The sequence below is a fragment of the Hyperolius riggenbachi genome, chromosome 5, assembly GCF_040937935.1.
Source record: "Hyperolius riggenbachi isolate aHypRig1 chromosome 5, aHypRig1.pri, whole genome shotgun sequence".
NCBI classification, from domain to species: Eukaryota; Metazoa; Chordata; class Amphibia; order Anura; family Hyperoliidae; genus Hyperolius; species Hyperolius riggenbachi.
In genome coordinates, this window is record NC_090650.1 from 185967630 (window position 1) to 185992006 (window position 24377).

Consider the following 24377-nt stretch of genomic DNA (forward strand, 5'->3'; position numbering starts at 1 on the left):
TCCTGCTGCTGTCAGTGGTCCCACCACCAGAGTCCACACTATGCATTGCCTGCTGCCAGTGCCACACGTCACTCCACCTCCTCCTCCTGCTGCTGTTGTATTTATCCTGCTGTTGTCAGTGGTCCCACCGCCAGAGTCCACACAATGCATTGCCTGCTGCCAGTGCCACACGTCACTCCTCCTCCTCCTCCTGCTGCTGTTGTATTTATCCTGCTGTTGTCAGTGGTCCCACCGCCAGAGTCCACACAATGCATTGCCTGCTGCCAGTGCCACACGTCACTACTCCTCCACCTGCTGCTGTTGTATTTATCCTGCTGCTGTCAGTGGTCTCACCGTCAGAGTCCACACAATGCATTGCCTGCTGCCAGTGCCACACGTCACTTCACCTCCTCCTCCTGCTGCTGTTGTATTTATCCTGCTATTGTCAGTGGTCCCACCGCCAGAGTCCACACAATGCATTGCCTGCTGCCAGTGCCACACATCACTCCTCCTCCTCCTCCTGCTGCTGTTGTATTTATCCTGCTGCTGTCAGTGGTCTCACCGCCAGAATCCACACAATGCATTGCCTGCTGCCAGTGCCACACGTCACTCCTCCTCCTCCTGCTGCTGTTGTATTTATCCTGCTGTTGTCAGTGGTCCCACCGCCAGAGTCCACCCAATGCATTGCCTGCTGCCAGTGCCACACGTTACTCCTCCTCCACCTGCTGCTGTTGTATTTATCCTGCTGCTGTCAGTGGTCTCACCGCCAGAGTCCACACAATGCATTGCCTGCTGCCAGTGCCACACGTCACTCCTCCTCCTCCTGCTGCTGTTGTATTTATCCTGCTGTTGTCAGTGGTCCCACCGCCAGAGTCCACCCAATGCATTGCCTGCTGCCAGTGCCACACGTTACTCCTCCTCCACCTGCTGCTGTTGTATTTATCCTGCTGCTGTCAGTGGTCTCACCGCCAGAGTCCACACAATGCATTGCCTGCTGCCAGTGCCACACGTCACTCCACCTCCTCCTCCTGCTGCTGTTGTATTTATCCTGCTATTGTCAGTGGTCCCACCGCCAGAATCCACACAATGCATTGCCTGCAGCCAGTGCCACACGTCACTCCTCCTCCTCCTGCTGCTGTTGTATTTATGCTGCTGCTGTCAGTGGTCTCCCGGCCAGAATCCACACAATGCATTGCCTGCTGCCAGTGCCATACGTCACTCCACCTCCTCCTGCTGCTGCTGCTGTTGTATTTATCCTGCTGCTGTCAGTGGTCCCACCGCCAGAGTCCACACAACTATGCATTGCCTGCTGCCAGTGCCACACGTCACTCCACCTCCTCCTCCTGCTGCTGTTGTATTTATCCTGCTGTTGTCAGTGGTCCAACCACCAGAGTCCACACAATGCATTGCCTGCTGCCAGTGCCACACGTCACTCCTCCTCCTCCTGCTGCTGTTGTATTTATCCTGCTGTTGTCAGTGGTCCCACCGCCAGAGTCCACACAATGCATTGCCTGCTGCCAGTGCCACACGTCACTCCTCCTCCTCCTGCTGCTGTTGTATTTATCCTGCTGTTGTCAGTGGTCCCACCGCCAGAGTCCACACAATGCATTGCCTGCTGCCAGTGCCACACGTCACTCCTCCTCCTCCTGCTGCTGTTGTATTTATCCTGCTGCTGTCAGTGGTCCCACCACCAGAGTCCACACTATGCATTGCCTGCTGCCAGTGCCACACGTCACTCCACCTCCTCCTCCTGCTGCTGTTGTATTTATCCTGCTGTTGTCAGTGGTCCCACCGCCAGAGTCCACACAATGCATTGCCTGCTGCCAGTGCCACACGTCACTACTCCTCCACCTGCTGCTGTTGTATTTATCCTGCTGCTGTCAGTGGTCTCACCGTCAGAGTCCACACAATGCATTGCCTGCTGCCAGTGCCACACGTCACTTCACCTCCTCCTCCTGCTGCTGTTGTATTTATCCTGCTATTGTCAGTGGTCCCACCGCCAGAGTCCACACAATGCATTGCCTGCTGCCAGTGCCACACATCACTCCTCCTCCTCCTCCTGCTGCTGTTGTATTTATCCTGCTGCTGTCAGTGGTCTCACCGCCAGAATCCACACAATGCATTGCCTGCTGCCAGTGCCACACGTCACTCCTCCTCCTCCTGCTGCTGTTGTATTTATCCTGCTGTTGTCAGTGGTCCCACCGCCAGAGTCCACCCAATGCATTGCCTGCTGCCAGTGCCACACGTTACTCCTCCTCCACCTGCTGCTGTTGTATTTATCCTGCTGCTGTCAGTGGTCTCACCGCCAGAGTCCACACAATGCATTGCCTGCTGCCAGTGCCACACGTCACTCCACCTCCTCCTCCTGCTGCTGTTGTATTTATCCTGCTATTGTCAGTGGTCCCACCGCCAGAATCCACACAATGCATTGCCTGCTGCCAGTGCCACACGTCACTCCTCCTCCTCCTGCTGCTGTTGTATTTATCCTGCTGCTGTCAGTGGTCTCCCTGCCAGAATCCACACAATGCATTGCCTGCTGCCAGTGCCATACGTCACTCCACCTCCTCCTGCTGCTGCTGCTGTTGTATTTATCCTGCTGCTGTCAGTGGTCCCACCACCAGAGTCCACACTATGCATTGCCTGCTGCCAGTGCCACACGTCACTTCACCTCCTCCTCCTGCTGCTGTTGTATTTATCCTGCTGCTGTCAGTGGTCCCACCGCCAGAGTCCACACTATGCATTGCCTGCTGCCAGTGCCACACGTCACTCCACCTCCTCCTCCTGCTGCTGTTGTATTTATCCTGCTGTTGTCAGTGGTCCCACCGCCAGAGTCCACACAATGCATTGCCTGCTGCCAGTGCCACACGTCACTCCACCTCCTCCTGCTGCTGTTGTATTTATCCTGCTGTTGTCAGTGGTCCCACCGCCAGAGTCCACACAATGCATTGCCTGCTGCCAGTGCCACACGTCACTCCTCCTCCTCCTGCTGCTGTTGTATTTATCCTGCTGCTGTCAGTGGTCCCACCACCAGAGTCCACACTATGCATTGCCTGCTGCCAGTGCCACACGTCACTCCACCTCCTCCTCCTGCTGCTGTTGTATTTATCCTGCTGTTGTCAGTGGTCCCACCGCCAGAGTCCACACAATGCATTGCCTGCTGCCAGTGCCACACGTCACTCCTCCTCCTCCTCCTGCTGCTGTTGTATTTATCCTGCTGTTGTCAGTGGTCCCACCGCCAGAGTCCACACAATGCATTGCCTGCTGCCAGTGCCACACGTCACTACTCCTCCACCTGCTGCTGTTGTATTTATCCTGCTGCTGTCAGTGGTCTCACCGTCAGAGTCCACACAATGCATTGCCTGCTGCCAGTGCCACACGTCACTTCACCTCCTCCTCCTGCTGCTGTTGTATTTATCCTGCTATTGTCAGTGGTCCCACCGCCAGAGTCCACACAATGCATTGCCTGCTGCCAGTGCCACACATCACTCCTCCTCCTCCTCCTGCTGCTGTTGTATTTATCCTGCTGCTGTCAGTGGTCTCACCGCCAGAATCCACACAATGCATTGCCTGCTGCCAGTGCCACACGTCACTCCTCCTCCTCCTGCTGCTGTTGTATTTATCCTGCTGTTGTCAGTGGTCCCACCGCCAGAGTCCACCCAATGCATTGCCTGCTGCCAGTGCCACACGTTACTCCTCCTCCACCTGCTGCTGTTGTATTTATCCTGCTGCTGTCAGTGGTCTCACCGCCAGAGTCCACACAATGCATTGCCTGCTGCCAGTGCCACACGTCACTCCACCTCCTCCTCCTGCTGCTGTTGTATTTATCCTGCTATTGTCAGTGGTCCCACCGCCAGAATCCACACAATGCATTGCCTGCTGCCAGTGCCACACGTCACTCCTCCTCCTCCTGCTGCTGTTGTATTTATCCTGCTGCTGTCAGTGGTCTCCCTGCCAGAATCCACACAATGCATTGCCTGCTGCCAGTGCCATACGCCACTCCACCTCCTCCTGCTGCTGCTGCTGTTGTATTTATCCTGCTGCTGTCAGTGGTCCCACCACCAGAGTCCACACTATGCATTGCCTGCTGCCAGTGCCACACGTCACTTCACCTCCTCCTCCTGCTGCTGTTGTATTTATCCTGCTGCTGTCAGTGGTCCCACCGCCAGAGTCCACACTATGCATTGCCTGCTGCCAGTGCCACACGTCACTCCACCTCCTCCTCCTGCTGCTGTTGTATTTATCCTGCTGTTGTCAGTGGTCCCACCGCCAGAGTCCACACAATGCATTGCCTGCTGCCAGTGCCACACGTCACTCCACCTCCTCCTCCTGCTGCTGTTGTATTTATCCTGCTGTTGTCAGTGGTCCCACCACCAGGGTCCACACTATGCATTGCCTGCTGCCAGTGCCACACGTCACTCCACCTCCTCCTGCTGCTGCTTTTGTATTTATCCTGCTGCTGTCAGTGGTCCCACCGCCAGAGTCCACACAACTATGCATTGCCTGCTGCCAGTGCCACACGTCACTCCACCTCCTCCTCCTGCTGCTGTTGTATTTATCCTGCTGTTGTCAGTGGTCCCACCACCAGAGTCCACACAATGCATTGCCTGCTGCCAGTGCCACACGTCACTCCTCCTCCTCCTGCTGCTGTTGTATTTATCCTGCTGTTGTCAGTGGTCCCACCGCCAGAGTCCACACAATGCATTGCCTGCTGCCAGTGCCACACGTCACTCCTCCTCCTCCTGCTGCTGTTGTATTTATCCTGCTGCTGTCAGTGGTCCCACCACCAGAGTCCACACTATGCATTGCCTGCTGCCAGTGCCACACGTCACTCCACCTCCTCCTCCTGCTGCTGTTGTATTTATCCTGCTGTTGTCAGTGATCCCACCGCCAGAGTCCACACAATGCATTGCCTGCTGCCAGTGCCACACGTCACTCCTCCTCCTCCTCCTGCTGCTGTTGTATTTATCCTGCTGTTGTCAGTGGTCCCACCGCCAGAGTCCACACAATGCATTGCCTGCTGCCAGTGCCACACGTCACTCCTCCTCCTCCTCCTGCTGCTGTTGTATTTATCCTGCTGTTGTCAGTGGTCCCACCGCCAGAGTCCACACAATGCATTGCCTGCTGCCAGTGCCACACGTCACTTCACCTCCTCCTCCTGCTGCTGTTGTATTTATCCTGCTATTGTCAGTGGTCCCACCGCCAGAGTCCACACAATGCATTGCCTGCTGCCAGTGCCACACATCACTCCTCCTCCTCCTCCTGCTGCTGTTGTATTTATCCTGCTGCTGTCAGTGGTCTCACCGCCAGAATCCACACAATGCATTGCCTGCTGCCAGTGCCACACGTCACTCCTCCTCCTCCTGCTGCTGTTGTATTTATCCTGCTGTTGTCAGTGGTCCCACCGCCAGAGTCCACCCAATGCATTGCCTGCTGCCAGTGCCACACGTTACTCCTCCTCCACCTGCTGCTGTTGTATTTATCCTGCTGCTGTCAGTGGTCTCACCGCCAGAGTCCACACAATGCATTGCCTGCTGCCAGTGCCACACGTCACTCCACCTCCTCCTCCTGCTGCTGTTGTATTTATCCTGCTATTGTCAGTGGTCCCACCGCCAGAGTCCACACAATGCATTGCCTGCTGCCAGTGCCACACGTCACTCCTCCTCCTCCTGCTGCTGTTGTATTTATCCTGCTGCTGTCAGTTGTCTCACCGCCAGAATCCACACAATGCATTACCTGCTGCCAGTGCCACACGTCACTCCTCCTCCTCCTGCTGCTGTTGTATTTATCCTGCTGTTGTCAGTGGTCCCACCGCCAGAGTCCACACAATGCATTGCCTGCTGCCAGTGCCACACGCCACTCCACCTCCTCCTCCTACTGCTGCTGTTGTATTTATCCTGCTGTTGTCAGTGGTCCCACCACCAGGGTCCACACTATGCATTGGCCCCGCCCCTTTGGAGGTCAGTGTGTGTGTGGCTGCTGAGGAGAGAGGACCTCTCCTGCTGAGCTCCAGCAGATCCGACTGCTGGTGTGGATTCCAGTGATTCCTGTCTAAGACCCAGGACCCTGTCAAGGCTGAGCGAAGGAGGAGGGAAGTAGGACTTCGTGTGGAGGTTTAGGCTCCCCTGGGCTGGACGGCTCTGGGGGGCCTGGGCCCTGAGAAGGCATCCCTGTCCTCCAGGATGGAGGCTCATGAAGCTAAGGACAGTGCTCCAATGGCAGGTGGAACTGTGAGTACGGTTGTAGAGTGGCACAGGAGTGTCAAATCTGTACAGGAGACTTTGGACTCCCTGCAATATGACTTGAAAAAGCGTATTAATAAGTACGGTCAATCGTGGAAACCGGCTTTTTTAAAATCAAATCCACAGCTACTGAAGCTGCAAGAGCAGATACAGCTGAGGAAGCAACAACTGGAGGAGTTAATTGCAAGTGGTGGTGTGTTTGCTGAAGGTTTGAAAAACCAAAGGCGGTTTGCGGCAATAGAGACTGGGAAAGTGGATGAAAGTGTGCAGGGCACAAGTGGAGTAGAGAAGACAAATGCTGTGCAGAATGCAGGTGTTTTGGAGGAAACTGGATTACCTGTGATGGCTGGAAGCAGCAGTATGCAGTCGCAGGTTGTGCAGGAGACTGCTAATTCAAATTTTATGCAACAAGGCTTTAACAATGTTTTCCCTCCACAGTATGGACAAAATGTGCAACATTTCCCTGGACAGTTACAGCAATATGGATTGTATCCCAATATTCATTATCAAAGCTTTGCAAACAGTATGAATAACCCGTTTTTTCAGCAGCAGAGTTTGTCTTTATCCCAATCCCCTTCCTCCTTTCCTAATGTATCCCCAAACCTTTTTCCCAGTGTAAATTTCCCAAATGTTTCAAATCCCTACCTTGTCAGTCCTTCCCTTGTCTGTAATACTCCAAGTTTGTCAAGTAATGTCTATGGGCAAGCTTTGCCCTCACCCAAGATGGCGCTGGGGCCTGGAGTCGGCGTGGGGGCGTGGCCTAACGGAGTGGGGGCGTGGCCTAACGGCGAGGGGCGTGGCCTAACGGGTGCGACGGAGAAGGTGGAAAAAAACAATTTTTAGGCATTCCTGGGGCTGGGGGAGCCTCTGCAGAGGTGCCTGCAGGTGGGCAGAGCTCCCCCAAACCCCCAGCAGCGGCAAAACAGGCGGCGGATGGGTGCTCTGAAACTGGAAGTGATGTCAGCGTGACCCCACAGGTCACTTCCGGGTCGGCTGGCCAGCCACAGAGCATGGCTGATGTTTCAGGAAGTGCTTCTGGTGGAGCGACATTATCTGATGCTGCCCCAGAAGGTCATGCTGGCAGGATTGACCAGAAGGGAGAAGATGGAGGTATTGATAGGGCAGCGTCATCTAGCACTGCTCTACAGACACACAGGGAGGATAAGGTAACAGGCACTGCTGCAAAAAGGAGAAGAGAGGATGGTTTGGAGAGAGTGAGTATGGTGAGTGAAGAAAGTGTGCAGGGGGATGGGAGGGTACTAAATGTCTCTGGGAAAAAGCCTGTCAACAAACAAATTGCAATGCCTGCTGTTGGTGTGAAAAATGTGCCATATGCTAATGTGTTAAAGAAAGCAGTGAGCAATGAAAGTGTAAAACAGTCTGTGCATGATGTGGCTGGTCAATCAGCTAGTAACAGAAGAAATGTGGTGAGGGTGAGTTACAGAAAGGGTGATAGTGTGACTTACACACGGAAGACTTTTATTCAGCTGCTGCTGAAAATGGGCTTCAAGGCGGTGGACTTTTATGCCATTTTGGCCCCTGAGAGCCCCCCCTCTTTTTTCGATGTCAGCTTTTTGTCCCCGACTGGCTTAGACACATTCTGGGAGAAGTATGAAAAAACCTGGAAGGCAAGTGAGGAGTGGTCTGGGTTAGTTCCCCAGTCTGTGTCTGGTCGCTCGCTGGACAAAAGGGTGACGATCGTGGTCCCGAACGAGTCCATTCCTGTACATGACCTCATGGTTTGGCTGAGGAATTATGGAAAACCGTTGAATGAGCCAAAGAAGGTAATGGATGAGTTCGGGATCTGGGGGGGAGGATGGGAGCTGATGGTGAGGTTGGACAGAGTGGGGAATGTGGTCAAACATATCCCTACTTCTGTCTTTATCGGAAAAGACAGGGTGGCGGTCTACTACCAGGGGCAGCCTCGTGTATGCTATAAGTGTGGTTCTCGCAGCCACTATAGCATTTCTTGTAAGGAGGTGAAATGTTCACGTTGCCATGCTTTGGGGCACTTAGCAAAGGACTGCAAGGACATCCGTTGCAGTATTTGTCTTAAATTGGGTCATCCGTATTTGCAGTGCCCTGAAGCATGGGCTAATGTGGATGAAGAAGTTGTTAAGGAGATGGAGAAAATCTTAGAGGAAAATTGTGAAGAGGAGGCCTCTGGTGGTGGACCGTTACACTCGAGGCCTGCTGCCTTGGAGCCCAAGACTATTGTGCCGCCTTTCCTGTCTGTGTTAAAATCGATGCCTCCACCTTCCCCTCCCCCTTCCTTGGTCCCGGTAATTAAAAAAATACCGGAGGTGAGATTGGGTGCTGAAGCAATTTTTAAAATTGCTGTTCCTGGGGAGGGAAAAAATGTATTTTCTGTCTATAAAGAGGATGTTGTTCAAGAGGAGAATAAAAGCCCTTCTGAAAAACCCCCTGAAGGTAAAAAGATGGAGGAGGGTGGGGAAGGGAAAAATGTTAATACTAAGCTCCCGAGAGGAACAAAGACAGAAGTTGCAAATAAAGGTAAAGGGAGGAATAAACAGAGTGAGGAGGTGGAAGAAAAAGAAGTGGAGGAGTCAGAAAGGTTTATAGAAGTAAAGTCAGCAAAAGAAAGAAGGAAGGAGAGAAGGAAAATGGTGACGGAAAAGAAAGCTAGTGAAAAGCTAGAAGAGATTAGGAAGAAAAAATCTGTTATTGTAAAAAATAAGTTTAATGCGTTATCTGACCAGTCTGAAATGTTTGATGGAAATATTGTAAATAGTGATGATGGTGAAGGGGAAAGTGTGGATATGGAGGTGGGTGGTGCAGTATAAGGAAGGCTAGGCAATCTCTTTCATTTGCCCTGATGGAGGTTCCCCCCCCTTTAAAACTGGCAACCATTAATGTTGCTAGTATGAGATCTGTGAGTGCTCGAAGGGAAGCCATATTTTTTCTCGGTCAGTTTGATGCCGACATTTTATTTTTGCAAGAGACCAGGTTGCAAACGCTAGGTGACATACATGAGGCTAAGAGGGATTGGCACCATGGTCCCTCTTACTGGTCTCTTGCGGCTGAGCCTTACACTGGGGTGGCGGTCCTTTTTAAGACCGACATGGTAACTTTCCGGCGGGTAAGTGAAGTAGAGATGGGGCGATGCTTGGTCATGGACGTCTCTGTGAGGGGGCAGAATTTGAGGCTGATTAACATATATGGGCCTCAGTCTGAGAGGGAGAGGAAGCGCCTCTTCACAGAGATCAAGCCATTCTTGTTTACAGCCCAGGAGGTGGTCTTTGGTGGTGATTTCAATACCGTAGTCAGGTTAAGGGACAGGAGAGGTACCAAGACCCGCCTGGGCTACGATAGCAATTTTTTGAATAATATGGTAAGGGATGCTGGTCTGGTAGATGTGCATATAAAGCACACTCCAGATGACACAGGGTTCACTTTTTTCTGTGGAGAGCGTAGGAGTAGGATAGATAGGTTTTTTGTTAAGGAGAGCTCTGCTACCTCATCCCCAAGGGTGCAGGTGGTGGAGTTCTCTGATCACTGTATTCTGTCTGTGGTGTTGAATGTTGCAGATGTCCCTCCAAAAGGAAAGGGTATCTGGAGATTAAATTCGTTGCTGTTGGAAGAGGAAAGTGTAAGACAATCTTTCAGGGATTTTTTTCAGGCACAGGTCACTTTGCTGGACTGCTGCAGCAGTAGGTCTGAGTGGTGGGAGATGGTTAAAAGGCGAGCAGTAGGCCTTTTCAAGAACATAGCAAAAAAGAGAGCTTTTGGTAAATATGTTACCTACCAGCGTCTGAGGCGGAAACTTGAAATTGCTGTCTCAGGGGATGGTGATCCCGGTGAGATTAAAAGGATCAAGGATTTGTTGCGCAAGAGTCAGTATGACCGGCATGCTTCTTTGCTTCTGGAAAGGGATTACGGTAAAAGTCACTCGCCGGACCCTTATCAGAATTGCAAACAAAGTGTAGCAGTTAAGGTCGTGTATGGTCTCAAGGATAGTACAGGATCTCTGGTGCAGTCCAGAGCAGGGATTCTGGAAATCGTGAGATCCTTTTATGCTGAACTGTTGGGTAGCAGACCTCTTGATGAGACAGAGATGGAATCTTTCTTGTGTGATATTCCAGGACTGGTGAATTTAGATGTTCCTCTTGCGTTTTTGACAGAAAGAATTTCTGCTGAGGAAGTGGCGAAAGCCATAGAGCAGCTTGCTATTAAAAAGACTCCAGGGCCTGATGGCTTGACGGCTGAATTCTATAAGGTTTTCAAGGACATTCTGGCACCTGAATTAGCAGAGGTTTACAATCGCAGTCTTGCAGAGGATGAGCTTCCTCCCTCTATGAGAGAATCAGCAGTTATTCTTTTGTCAAAGGGTAAAGATTCTTCAAGGATTGAGAATTGGCGTCCTATCAGCCTTCTCAATGTTGACCGAAAGATTCTGGCCAAAATAATTTTCTGGCGTCTGAGTCAGGTGGCAAATGAGGTGCTTTCTCGCCAGCAGCATTGTTCTGTCCAGGGGAGAAGCACTTTTTCAGCCGTATTAACGGTTCGGGAGATTCTGGAGAGATGCAGGGCTGCTGGTTGGGGAAAGTACTTACTGGCGTTGGATCAGGCAAAGGCATTTGATCGTGTCAATCATGAGTATCTGTGGATGCTCCTTAGTAAGTATGGTCTGCCGGGGAGGTTTATCAATTGGCTTAAAGTTTTGTACAAAGGTGCTGAAAGTTTCCCGCTTGTCAATGGTTGGGTTGGACAGACCTTTGAGGTTAGATCTGGGGTGCGCCAGGGGTGTCCTTTGAGTCCCCTGCTATATGCTTTTGCCATTGATCCTTTCATAAGAAGGATTGAGGGTGGAGCCTTGTGTGGGGTGCCGTCGGGCATTGCTGGTGTGCCTCCTCTCAAGGTTGTGGCCTATGCTGATGATGTGACTGTGGTGGTCTCTGGGCAAGAGGAGGCAGAAGGCGTTTGTGCAGAGATTGCCCGTTACTCGTTGGCATCAGGTTCCAAGATCAATCAGGACAAATGTGAGATTTTCTGGATGGGTAAGGAAAATGAGAGCTTCTTGCTTCCGGTCTCTTTTCCAGCACCAAAGGAAAAGATCAAAGTACTCGGTATAGAATTTGGCCCGGGTGATTATGGTCACCAAAATTGGGAAAGCAGACTAAAGTGTGCTGAGGCTAAGGTTGTCCGCTGGAAAGGTTGGCGATTGACTTTCAGAGAAAGGATTGACATAATCAAAACCTATCTGATTCCAATTATGTTGTATGTCAGTTTTGTCTGTATTTTGCCAGTGTCTCTTCACACAAGGATCTACAGCTTGTTTTTTCAGATGCTCTGGGGAAATAAGATGAACCACGTTAAGAGGAATGTCACCTATCGATCAAGGCAGAAGGGTGGCCTAGGGATGGTCAACCCAGTGGTTTTCTTTTCTCTGTTATTTATTAAGCACAATCTTGGTAAAATGTATGCGGAGGAACTGCCTGGATGGATGGGTATCTTCCAGTCCTGGTTTAAACCTTTTCTCAGGCAATGGGAAAGTGGTGGTTTGGTGAAAAGACTGAGAGCTGGTCCTGATTATCTCCCGGCCTATGTTGCACCTTGTCTGAAAGTGATGAGGCAATGGGAACTGACTAAGGAGGAGATTATCTCAATCCCTAGGAAAGCCCTAGAGGAGAGAGTGATTGAAACTGTTTTTCAGGACCCATTGGCCCTGAAAGATTGCCCAAGCCCAATTATGGAGGAGGGTTTGCGCTTGCTATGTTCTCCTAGGATTCCTAACAAATTCAGGGACTTGGCTTGGCTTTCCTTTCATGGCAGACTCTTTGTTAGAGGAAATTTGAAGTTCATTGGGGATAGGGATCGTGGCTGTCCTCATGAGGAGTGTGGTGGTGTGGAGGAGACCATGGACCATTTCCTGGTGGACTGTTCCTTTAAGAAAGAAGTATACAAACAGGTGGGTAGGGCTTTAGGTATTCCTTTCCTTGAGCGGCTTAGTTACGCGGAGTGGACTTATGGAGCATTCAATAACCGGGGGTCATTTAATTTGGACACTTTATTTTTAGTCAGTTTAGTGATTCGGTATTATACTTGGAATGCACGGTGTCAAATTGCGATCCATCAGAAAGTCCTCCCTGTCCAGGTGGTGGTGCATGGCATTATTGGTGAGGTTGGGAAAATTCGGGGTCTTGAGGAGGGAAGGTTGAGTCGGGGGGAGTGGTGTCTGCTTTGGCGGAGCATCAAGCCTCCATGACTTGGCCAAACCTTCTCTTTGGTGAGCTTTTCTTTGGTGTCTGCTTTGGCGGAGCATCAAGCCTCCATGACTTGGCCAAACCTTCTCTTTGGTGAGCTTTTCTTTCTCTTTCCACTTAGTTAGATGACCTAAAAATAAGGAATGGTTTGCAAGCATAAGGAGGAGTAAGATTGCCTAGTCTTTCTTGCTGTAATATGTAAATAGGGTGCAGTGTTGTTGTATATAGTGTATATAGTAAGCCAGAGTGGCATGATTTATGGTTTCAGTCTTTCAGTTGCACTTGATATGGACTAAATAATGAAGCCAGAGTGGCATGATTTAAGTTGTGTTGAATTTCAGTTCTTTTCCAGGTATGGAATTATTATGGACTAAAGAACTAAGGTACTTAAGGCGGTTAGCCTAATGTTTTGTTATTTATTAACTTGGGTATTTTATAATTTTTGTATATATGTTGCAGTATTTTTAATAAAAGAGTAACTATGCATTGCCTGCTGCCAGTGCCACACACACGTCACTTCTCCTCCTACTGCTGCTGCTGTTGTATTTATCCTCCTGCTGTCAGTGGTCCCACCGCCAGGGTCCACACAATGCATTGCCTGCTGCCAGTGCCACACGTCACGTTTTCAGTTTTGTATTTTTAAGTACACCTATTTCAATGTGAATTGCCTTTAAAAAAAACACACCAAAAAACCCCGAATTCACGAACACGAATTTTTACCGAATTTTGAGGTGTAACCTCGAAACTAATATGAATTCGAACCGAATTTCGTGGGCGAAGGAGAATTCGAATTCGAATGTCATGCGCACCCGAATTCGAATGTACCCGAACCGAATTTTGGTACATCTGAGCATGCCTGTGGGTAATGTATAAGTGGATAGATCGGGGGGATCGGAGGAAATCGGGGGGTTGTGGCCACATGTACTAGCTAGCCTAGTGCTAGCTAACATCTTATACAGCCAGATAACCCAATAGTTTTATAGGGGGAGACTCCTGAGGCCAGCAAAACCTCTTGAGCGACATGCCTGACACAGTGTCGGGCATACCGCTCAGGAGGTTAAATCTTCAGTGGGCAGCACGGTGGCGTACTGGTTTGATTTGTATTTGTACATATTATTGTCCTTGTGACATGTATTATCTGCTTGTTGTTGGAAATATCAGCCTATATTTGGTCAATTCTATGTGTCGTTGGAAATATCTGCGCATTGTTGGTATTTTTTGGTAATATATGCATGTATTGTCTTTGGTAATATATGCATTATCCTGTGTGGTTTTATTTATTAAGAAAAAGTGGGCGTGAATCTGTGAAGGGCGTGATCTGAGTTAAAGGGTGGAGTTTAGGGCGCCAGAGATTTTGTGCCTATAGGCTCCTGAGCTGTAAATCAGGCCCTGCTGTTTTAAGCAATCATTTGAAGCCAACCTCCCCCTAAGGGTGGTTGGTTGGTAAACTGTATGGCCTCTTGGGATATAGCAGACATTTACATACCTGTGGGGGACTGCTCAACTCATTGTCATTTCCGTGATGATATCCGCATCCTCGGTGGCCACAATGCATGTCAGGGATGCGCGATCCATGCTGGGAAATGTAGTTCATTGATGTGATTATTTCTCTGGGCCGGTAGATGTAATCATATCGAAGGGAAGAGGAGCTTCAGCCCCTTCTTTTCTAATTCATAAGGCATCAAGACTTGAAATATGAAGAAAATTACATTTCAATGGATGACAAAATATGTGGTTTTATTTCACATTTTTGTCAGATTGTTTCAACATTGAGAGGCCCTAACTGAATTAACTTTTCTCGTGAAAGACCTAAAACTCCTTTCAAATAAATTTGTTCTACTTATATTGCAAAAAGCACCTAAGACACACATAAATCACCTACCAGATCAATTTACCTATCTTCTATTTGATTAAATAAACCCGCTACAGTATGTTAATTACTTAATGTCACAGAACATGGTGGGTTTGCCCAGTTCTACAATAGATGAGTTAATGGATAAATGTACTTCACTCAAGGAAATGAATCCATGAATATCCTTAAATATCAGTTAGAAATTAACTTTTGTCATGTCTAATTTTATGTAAATGAAAGAGGAAAATCTTTTCTTCTTAACCATTTATTTTTGTAGTGATTTCTGCATATATTACTTTGGTACATATTAATGCAGAGATACATAATAAGCAGTATTTTGCTTTTAAAGAGTCTGGTGAGTTTTCTAATTAGCTGAAGCACATATGGCCAGTAAAGAACTTACAGCTATTTTGAAGGAGCAAGGGAGACCAAAATGGGATAATAAAGTACAGTATCTTTTGACATGTATTGGATTTGCAGTAGGCTTGGGAAATGTGTGGCGATTTCCATATTTGTGTCAGACATATGGTGGAGGTAAGAACATTCGGACATTTTATTTTACAAAGTTTTAGTGTGCATGAAACTATAATTTACCACTTCCCACCTGGCATGTTTTCTCCTTAACCACCAGAAAAGTTTTAACATTTTAGCTATGCCCCTATTTAATCAGCAATAACTTTTTATGCTTTTGGTGTATATGCAGAGCTTCTGTTTGGGTTCAAGGTGCGTTTGTAGTTCCTGGGGGGGCTCAGCGCATCTCTGATGGAGGCCATTCGGAGGCGGCCTGGTGTTGCGCTGATCCACCTTGTGCGCAATTTTCGATTTTATTTGATTAGCCGCACCCAGGCTATGCATATACATAGGTTAGAATTTAGTTAGTGTTAGGCCCCTCCCATGGAGGATTGACTTCTTCGCAGTGGGAGGGACGAGTACTTAATAGGTTGCATGCAAGCTGTTAATGGAAACCAACATCCTCCTCTAGTGGTAGACAGGTCATGTGTATGCTCGGTGTGTATTCGACCCCACAAGTGGGGCTTGCACTCTTTTTTGCAGGTAGGCACTAGTCTGTTTTTAAGTAGCGCTGCTCATTTCCTTGCTATGTACTAATGTAATTCGTTTTTGGTCAGCTGCTCCCACTTAACAGCCATGCTTTTGGTGTATATGCAGAGCTTCTGTTTGGGTTCAAGGTGCGTTTGTAGTTCCTGGGGGGGCTCAGCGCATCTCTGATGGAGGCCATTCGGAGGCGGCCTGGTGTTGCGCTGATCCACCTTGTGCGCAATTTTCGATTTTATTTGATTAGCCGCACCCAGGCTATGCATATACATAGGTTAGAATTTAGTTAGTGTTAGGCCCCTCCCATGGAGGATTGACTTCTTCGCAGTGGGAGGGACGAGTACTTAATAGGTTGCATGCAAGCTGTTAATGGAAACCAACATCCTCCTCTAGTGGTAGACAGGTCATGTGTATGCTCGGTGTGTATTCGACCCCACAAGTGGGGCTTGCACTCTTTTTTGCAGGTAGGCACTAGTCTGTTTTTAAGTAGCGCTGCTCATTTCCTTGCTATGTACTAATGTAATTCGTTTTTGGTCAGCTGCTCCCACTTAACAGCCATGCTTTTGGTGTATATGCAGAGCTTCTGTTTGGGTTCAAGGTGCGTTTGTAGTTCCTGGGGGGGCTCAGCGCATCTCTGATGGAGGCCATTCGGAGGCGGCCTGGTGTTGCGCTGATCCACCTTGTGCGCAATTTTCGATTTTATTTGATTAGCCGCACCCAGGCTATGCATATACATAGGTTAGAATTTAGTTAGTGTTAGGCCCCTCCCATGGAGGATTGACTTCTTCGCAGTGGGAGGGACGAGTACTTAATAGGTTGCATGCAAGCTGTTAATGGAAACCAACATCCTCCTCTAGTGGTAGACAGGTCATGTGTATGCTCGGTGTGTATTCGACCCCACAAGTGGGGCTTGCACTCTTTTTTGCAGGTAGGCACTAGTCTGTTTTTAAGTAGCGCTGCTCATTTCCTTGCTATGTACTAATGTAATTCGTTTTTGGTCAGCTGCTCCCACTTAACAGCCATGCTTTTGGTGTATATGCAGAGCTTCTGTTTGGGTTCAAGGTGCGTTTGTAGTTCCTGGGGGGGCTCAGCGCATCTCTGATGGAGGCCATTCGGAGGCGGCCTGGTGTTGCGCTGATCCACCTTGTGCGCAATTTTCGATTTTATTTGATTAGCCGCACCCAGGCTATGCATATACATAGGTTAGAATTTAGTTAGTGTTAGGCCCCTCCCATGGAGGATTGACTTCTTCGCAGTGGGAGGGACGAGTACTTAATAGGTTGCATGCAAGCTGTTAATGGAAACCAACATCCTCCTCTAGTGGTAGACAGGTAATGTGTATGCTCGGTGTGTATTCGACCCCACAAGTGGGGCTTGCACTCTTTTTTGCAGGTAGGCACTAGTCTGTTTTTAAGTAGCGCTGCTCATTTCCTTGCTATGTAATAACTTTTTATCTATTTATGATGACAACTTAGTGATTTATACATCGTTTTTGGGGGGCAAAGTAGACTTTCTTTGGGGTTTTTTTTTCCTGAGCAATTACTTTATTTCCTATGCATTTTAAAGGAAAAAGAAAAATAACTACTGTACATACTCGCATATAAGCCTAATTTTTGGCATAAAAATGTTCTGAAAAGTTACCTTATCGATTTATATGTGAGTCAGTGGAACAGAACAGATAGTGGTCAGGTTTTTTTACTGGCAGAGGAGTGTAAGGATTGTGCACTAGTGATCCTGCTCTTGCCAGCTTGCCCCCTTCTGTTTCCATGCCCCTATACCCTACAACATAGTGTGCAGAGTGCGCTGCTCAAGACTACCTGTGTCCCCTTGCATGTGGAGCAGAGTATGCCAGCAACCTTTCAGCAGTGCAAGGATCTGGAGTTCTTTCCGTGTAGCATCTTGAGACACAGCTGTATCATCCTTGGGGCACATCTGGCTATGGGGAGGGGAGCTGACTTGTACTGGGGGCACATCTGGCTTCTGTGGAGGGGCTATACTGGGGAAGGGGCTTGTACGCGAGTCAATCACTTTTTCCTATTTCCTTAGGGAAAAGTGGGTACCTCAGCTTATACACGGGTTGGCTTATATGCGAGTATATATTCTTTATTTTTGTCAATTAGTCTGAAAGCACCACTGTAGAAACATACTTCATAATTTATGAATCTATTTATTCCTTTTATTTAAATATGTAATTTATTTTATTTTATTTTGAAATACAGGTTTTTTTTTCTTTAATGTGTGTACTTTATCCTCCTTATACTATATTAATAATGAATAGACCTTGTCTAACCACTGGGGAAAATGCCACAATTGTCACCATTTTAACCTCCTGAGTGTTACGCTGCTCAGGAGGTTTTGTAGCCTCAGAGTCTCCCAGGCGAAACCTATTAGACTTAATTCCTGCCGAATATGTTAGCTAGCACTAGACGCTAGTGTCGGTGGCCAGCACCCTCCGATCACCCCCGACCATAACCCCCCCCCCCCCCGATGGAGCCACTTATACATTACCCAGCGATCGGCGCAGCCTCCAGACACTGCTCCGGTCTTCTCTATGGGGAGGATTGTAAATGACGTCATCGACGTCATGCGCAATCTCGATCCTCCCCACAGAGAAGACCGGAGCTGTGCGGGGAGGCTTCAACCAATTGCTGGAACCAGGCTGGGTAGTGTATAAGCGGCTGCATCGGGGGAATCGGGGGGGGGGGGGGTGCCGGCCACCTGCTAGCTAATACATTCGTCAGGAATTACATTTAATAGATTTCTCCTGGGGGACTCCTAAGGCTGCCAAAACCTCTTTAGCGGCATACCCGACACAGTGTCGGACATACCGCTCAGGAGGTTAAAGTAGACATGTAGGGTTAGTCAATCATGGGTAATTGGCAATATAAAAACTTGTGCGGTTTGGCTGAAGTTTTCTCAAAATTAACCATAATTTTGAAAATTAAATTTTTTGTATTCAATTTGTCACAATTTGTTTTTTAGATCAGAGTTCCTCAACCCTGGGGCCCGCCAACAGTATATGTTTTACAGAAAACCACAAACATGCACAGGTGGGGTAATTAGTGTCTGAGCAGAGCTGATAAACTACCTGTGTGGATTTCCACAAAACATGCACTGTTGGTGGGCTTTGAGGACAGGGTTGGGGAACACTTTTAGATGGTAGCAACCTCAGCTTAAAAACACCCCAAAATCTGTTTTACCACTTGTCAGCCAGGCTAAAAAAATGGTACCACATATGCCTGACTTTATAGGTCTCTGTGCGTATAGTGTACTGTTAAACTACTTCACATCTAGACCTTGTTTCTTCCATACGGGCCAGAGCATTTCTGACGTTTTAGCTATGTTCCTGCTTAATCAATAGCAATAACTTTATCTCTGCCTATGACATCTTGGGCAGTGTTTTTTTTTTTTTACCAATAACAATTTTGTTTTCTATGCATTTTAGTGGGAGAATTAAGAAAAAGAAATACATGAATTTTCAGTTTTTACCCATTATTACAGTCTAAAAATAAATAGTGCTGCTGTAGATAAAAAACAACAGATTTTACTTCACTATTTCTTTTGTTTATCACATATTAAAATATGTTCCTGTCACAATTTATGGTGATGATATTTGATTCTCAGATAAAGGTGGATTTTTGCTACAGTGTGTACTTTTCATGCAATATTATCCCTACACACAGAGATGTGCCCCAGTATTGCCCCCCTTCCCTTATTGATTGCCAGTAGTGGTGCTTATAGTGGCTGATTACGAATTTGGGTAACATTGTTGTAATTTTCCATAATTTTGATAATGATTTTAATCGTAATTATGAGTAGAATCCGAATTATGCTTCGATTCCTATTATAAGTTGTAATTTTGGCTTCGACTATGGGTATACTAGTATAGTAAACTATACTAGTATAGAGATGGCCCGAACGGTTCGCCGGAAGTTCGGTTCGCCCCCATAGTGCACCATTAGTGTCAACTTTGACCCTCTACATCACAGTCAGCAGGCCCGTTCTAGCCAATCAGGCTACACTATCTCCTGGAGCCACCCCACCCCTTATATAAGGCAGGCAGCGCCGGCCATTATAGTCGTTCGTGTCCCTGTAGTAATTAGTGAAGGGAAAGCTGCTGGTAGACTCTCATAGGGAAAGATTAGTTAGGCTCTTGTAAGCTTGTTAGCTTGCTCCTGGCTGATTGTTATTCCTAAATTAGCACCCCACAACAGCTCTTTTGAGAGCTAATCTTGTTCTTGTGGGGTTTTTTTACCTTCCTCCCCTCCCTCCTCTCTTCCTCTCTTTCTCTCTCTCTCTCTGATTTTGTTTTCCAGGGATTTGTAGGATGTCAAAAGCAAGCTCACATACATTGGCCAGGAATCAAACCACGGTCAACTGCTTGGAAGGCAGCTATACCATTGGCCGGAATCGAACTCAGGTCAACTAACATTACAGGCTGAAGCCAGCCATTTCACTTCTCTTCAACTACAAGAAAGGCCCAGGAGTAGTCTTAGCTACCGTAATATCTATGTTACGGCAGGGCCCTTATTTCACTTTCTCTTACAGAGCTATGGAAACCGTTTTGCCCATGCGATAAAGCGAGGTGCATAACTTAAATCATGCCTAGCAGGGGATGGTTTCAATCCATCAACCTCTGGGTTATGGGCCCAGCACACTTCCGCTGCGCCACTCTGCAGTCTGCTTACATTTATATACAATATTCAAGTTTAAGAAGGGTACATTAGTTGAAATAGTTACACTACAATCTGTTACAGCAAGCACCATACTATAGCCGCGCCAGTATTCTATATCATCGTTTGTAATCCAAGCAGTTCCTAGAAATGAAAAACAACAGACCAGACCTTCTCATAGTGAGTATTGCCTCATCAGTGACACCCTTGTGCAATTACACACACTGCGTGAGGAATTAATGTACTATCACCAGGGTAGATGGGGATCACACACACCCCTTTCCTTCCCTGCTCACCAGAAGTTTTCTTGTCAGTACTGCATATCACAAAACATCCATGCCGCTTAAAATCTTTAAAAACATCAAACGTAATCTCATAGCGTAAAACCACTTTAATAAGCTCCCAAAGGCCCCCACATTAAAACTGCGTACATAAAACTTTCTTGCGTATTAGCATATCACAATATGTTACAGCAAGGCCCTAATGACACTTTCTCTTAAGGGGCTATGGCTGCCGATTGGCCCATGTGGTAAAGCAAGGTGTAAAAAACAAAGTACACCTAGCAGAGGATGGTTTCAATTTATCAACTTCGGGGTTATGGGCCCAGCACACTTCCACTGCACCACTCTGCTGCCACACAGTGAATGCTTCGTTGTAGGGAAAAGTGGGGTTAAACTTCTTGGACCAGACTTACTTCCTCCCTCCAAAAGACACACATACATCCCCATACAATCATTTAGCAGCAACTGCATACACAGTCTCTGTGGCGCAATCAGTTAGCACATTCAGCTGTTAACCGAAAGGTTGGTGGTTAAAACCCACCCAGGGACAGCCTTGCCTTTTGTGTTCGACAGTTGTCTGAAGAGAACCCCAGATAGCCATTTAGCAGCAACTGCATACACAGTCTCTGTGGCACAATCAGTTAGCACATTTGGCTGTTAACTGAAAGGTTGGTGGTTCAAGCCCACCCAGGGATGGCCTTGCCTTTTGTGTTCAACAGTTGTCCGAAGAGAACCCCAGATAGCCATTTAGCAGCAACTACATACACAGACTCTGTGGCACAATTGGTTAGCGAATTTGGCTGTTAACTGAAAGGTTGGTGGTTCAAGCCCACCCAGGGACAGCTTTGTGTTTTGTGAAGGGAACAAATGTACCCTTCTTAAACTTGAAGATTGTATACAAATGTAAGCAGACTGCAGAGTGGCGCAGCAGAAGTGTGCTGGGCCCATGACCCAGAGGTTGATGGATTGAAACCATCCTCTGCTAGGCATGATTTCCTTTTTTCACCTCGCTTTATCGCATTGGCAAAATGGTTTCCATAGTCCTGTAAGAGAAAGTGTAATAAGGGCCCTGCCATAACATAGATATTACGGTAGCTAATACTACTCCTGGGCCTTTCTTGTAGTTGAAGCGATGAGTGAAATGGCTGGCTTCAGCCTGTAATGTTAGTTGACCTGGGTTTGATTCCCGGCCAGTGGTGGTATAGTGGTGAGCATACCTGCCTTCCAAGCAGTTGACTGGGGTTTGATTCCTGGCCAATGTATGTGAGCTTGCTTTTGACAGCCTACAAATCCCTGGAAGACAAAATCAGAGAGAGGGAGAAGGGAGGAAGAGAGGAGGAATTACACTCCCTGATTGATGTATACACATGCAGCAGTTTAGGCCTGCAATTTAGCATTGAATGTGATTTCTGCCCTTAAAACGCTGCTTTGCGTCAAATCCAGATTTTTCCCCGGGACTTTAGGCATCTATCCCACACATCCATGCCCCCTCCAGGTGTTAGACCCATTGAAATGTCTTTTCCATCACTTTTGTGGCCAGCATAATGTGTGTGTGTGTGTGTGTGTGCGTGCGTGCGTGCGTGCGTGCGTGCGTGCGTGCGTGCGTGCGTATATGCATTGTATGGATTTTCTGAAAATAAGCCAGTCTACTGGAATTTCTAGGGATTTTAATTAAAGTGAACCTCCAGACCTCCAGACTAAAAATCTACTCAGCAGCACTGAAAAGGTTTGGTGTTTCTTTCACAGTTTCACAGCATCAGAACTTTGTTTTTCTTACCCAAGCCTCATTTTTAGCTGCACAGAAGAAAACTGCACAGGCATTTTTCCTCTGATGCTGTGCAAAGCATGATGGGATTTCTGATGTTGTTGTTCTCCTTCTGCTGTTTTGGCGCAAATTTTTTATTTTGAATTTTGAATTTGAGATTTGTAGCCTAGCGCGCGCAGCTGGGAGGGATGATCAGGACACAGGATAGTTGGAACTGTGTCTCATGCTTCCTCTCACCTCCTTTCAACCAAAAAGATGGCTGCCCCCATGAAATCACAAACATTTGCCTGTTCTTTTAAAACCGTTGGGTAAGAGATTATATTATCTATCTATTTTAATTAACATAACTAATGTAACTTAATGACAGTATGTTTGTTTAGGCTGAAGTTCCCCTTTAAAATGCCCCTTTAAAAAACTCGAGCGAGCATAACTGCCGACCTAGATTTTATAAATCTGTTCCATAGTCCAATGGTCCTCGATACCCTAGTAACCCAGTACAACAACACAGTATATGAAAAATTCGACAATATCGCACCATGGCGCATCAAATCAGCAACCAAAAACCAGACAGCTAATTGGTTTGACAAAACCATTGTGGATCTAAAAAGAAAGGGTGCAGACTAGAGAGACAGTTATGTAAATTGGGGTCTGAGGAGTTCAAATTCAGCCTAGTCCATCACTTTAAACACTACCAAGCAGCAATAACCAAGACAAAAATCAGATTTCATCTCACACAAATATCTACAGCCAAGAACAGATCAACACAGCTCTTTCACACTGTGGAAACACTCTGCAGTCCTTCATGCCTAAAATCCCCAACCACATTCTCCAGGGAAAAATGTGTAAAATTCTCTGCCTTCTTTACTAACAGTGTCTGACATCCTTGTCAGTATTATACCAACAACCTCAGTGAACCCTCGGTCTTTGCATGTGCCTGTTTTCGTATGACCAAGAAGATGTTGATGTTGTCATCCAAAGTCTCTGCCCTTTTACTACCTGTGACTTGGATCTTGGCTCAACTGGTCCCTTATTACTGCATTGCTCTTACTTGATCATTCCAGCACTACACAAAATAGCTCAATGCTCCTTGCAAGATGGGCTATACTCAGAGGCACTAAAGAAAGCGTTAGGAGTAGGTAATGGGTGGTTAGGGCGAGGAATAGTTGAGGGGTAGTTAGGGTTACACGTAGTTATCTCAGGGTTTGGGTCATAGTTAGGGTACAGTGGGTTATAGCAGAATATTGGTTAAATTATTCCATCATAGTGGATAATAGAATATATTTTACCATTATTTTGTGCCTATTAGAGTTATTTTTGCACCTATTTTTTTTGCGTGACACTATTATAGACAGCGGTGCAGCTAAGGTTTTGGTGGTCCCAAGCAGTCCATAACCTGAGGCCCCCATCCATGAAAGCGCAAAGCGTGCTGTCGCGAAAGATGGGCGTGGCCAAAACCTGATGTTGGAGGAGCCAGATACTAGCAGTTTCTAGGCTAAATTGCACCCAGGGCAAGGGAGTAAAATGCGCCCCCCCCCCCCTCACGTGGAGACAGGTATAGATGCCCTGGTATAGGTAGCCTGTATAGTTGCCCCCCATAGGTTAGATAGGTAGGTGCCAGAAGTATAGGTTAGATAGGTAGGTGCCGGCAGTATAGGCTAGATAGGTAGGTGCCCCCAGTATAGGTTAGATAGGTAGGTGCCCGCAGTATAGGCTAGATAGGAAAGTGCCCACAGTATAAGGTTAGATAGGTAGGTGCCCGCAGTATAGGCTAGATAGGTAAGTGCCTACAGTATAGGTTAGATACAGTGGTATGCAAAAGTTTGGGCAACCTTGTTAATTGCCATGATTTTCCTGTATAAATCGTTGGTTGTTAAGATAAAAAATGTCAGTTAAATATATCATATAGGCGACACACACAGTGATATTTGAGAAGTAAAATTAAGTTTATTGGATTTACAGAAAGTGTGCAATAATTGTTTAAACAAAATTAGGCAGGTGCATACATTTGGGCACCACAAAAAAAGAAATGAAATTGATATTTAGTAGATCCTCATTTTGCAGAAATTACAGCCTCTAAACGCTTCCTGTAGGTTCCAATGAGAGTCTGGATTCTGGTTGAAGGTATTTTAGACCATTCCTCTCCTCTTTACAAAACACGTCAGCTCTCTTTAACTCTTTAACTCACAGTACAGATTTTAAAATTATATTCTTGTCTGGGGACTGAGATGGCCATTCCAGAACATTGTACTTGTTCCTCTTCATTTCACTTCTAAAATATCACTGTGTGTCTCCTATATGGTATATTTCATTC

At 47.2% G+C, this 24377-nt stretch overlaps 1 protein-coding gene across 1 annotated transcript in view; it reads left to right on the forward strand.

Annotated features, from left to right (window-relative positions):
- The first annotated feature begins 9300 nt into the window (after positions 1-9300).
- LOC137519358 (sodium-dependent neutral amino acid transporter B(0)AT3-like) overlaps positions 9301-24377 on the forward strand; it is a 210127-nt gene continuing 195050 nt past the window's right edge. The window contains exons 1-4 of the mRNA XM_068238310.1: positions 9301-9484; positions 9767-10677; positions 11098-11392; positions 14667-14828. Of these exons, the coding sequence (XP_068094411.1) occupies positions 9301-9484; positions 9767-10677; positions 11098-11392; positions 14667-14828 (1552 nt within the window). The remainder of the gene's footprint in view (positions 9485-9766; positions 10678-11097; positions 11393-14666; positions 14829-24377) is intronic.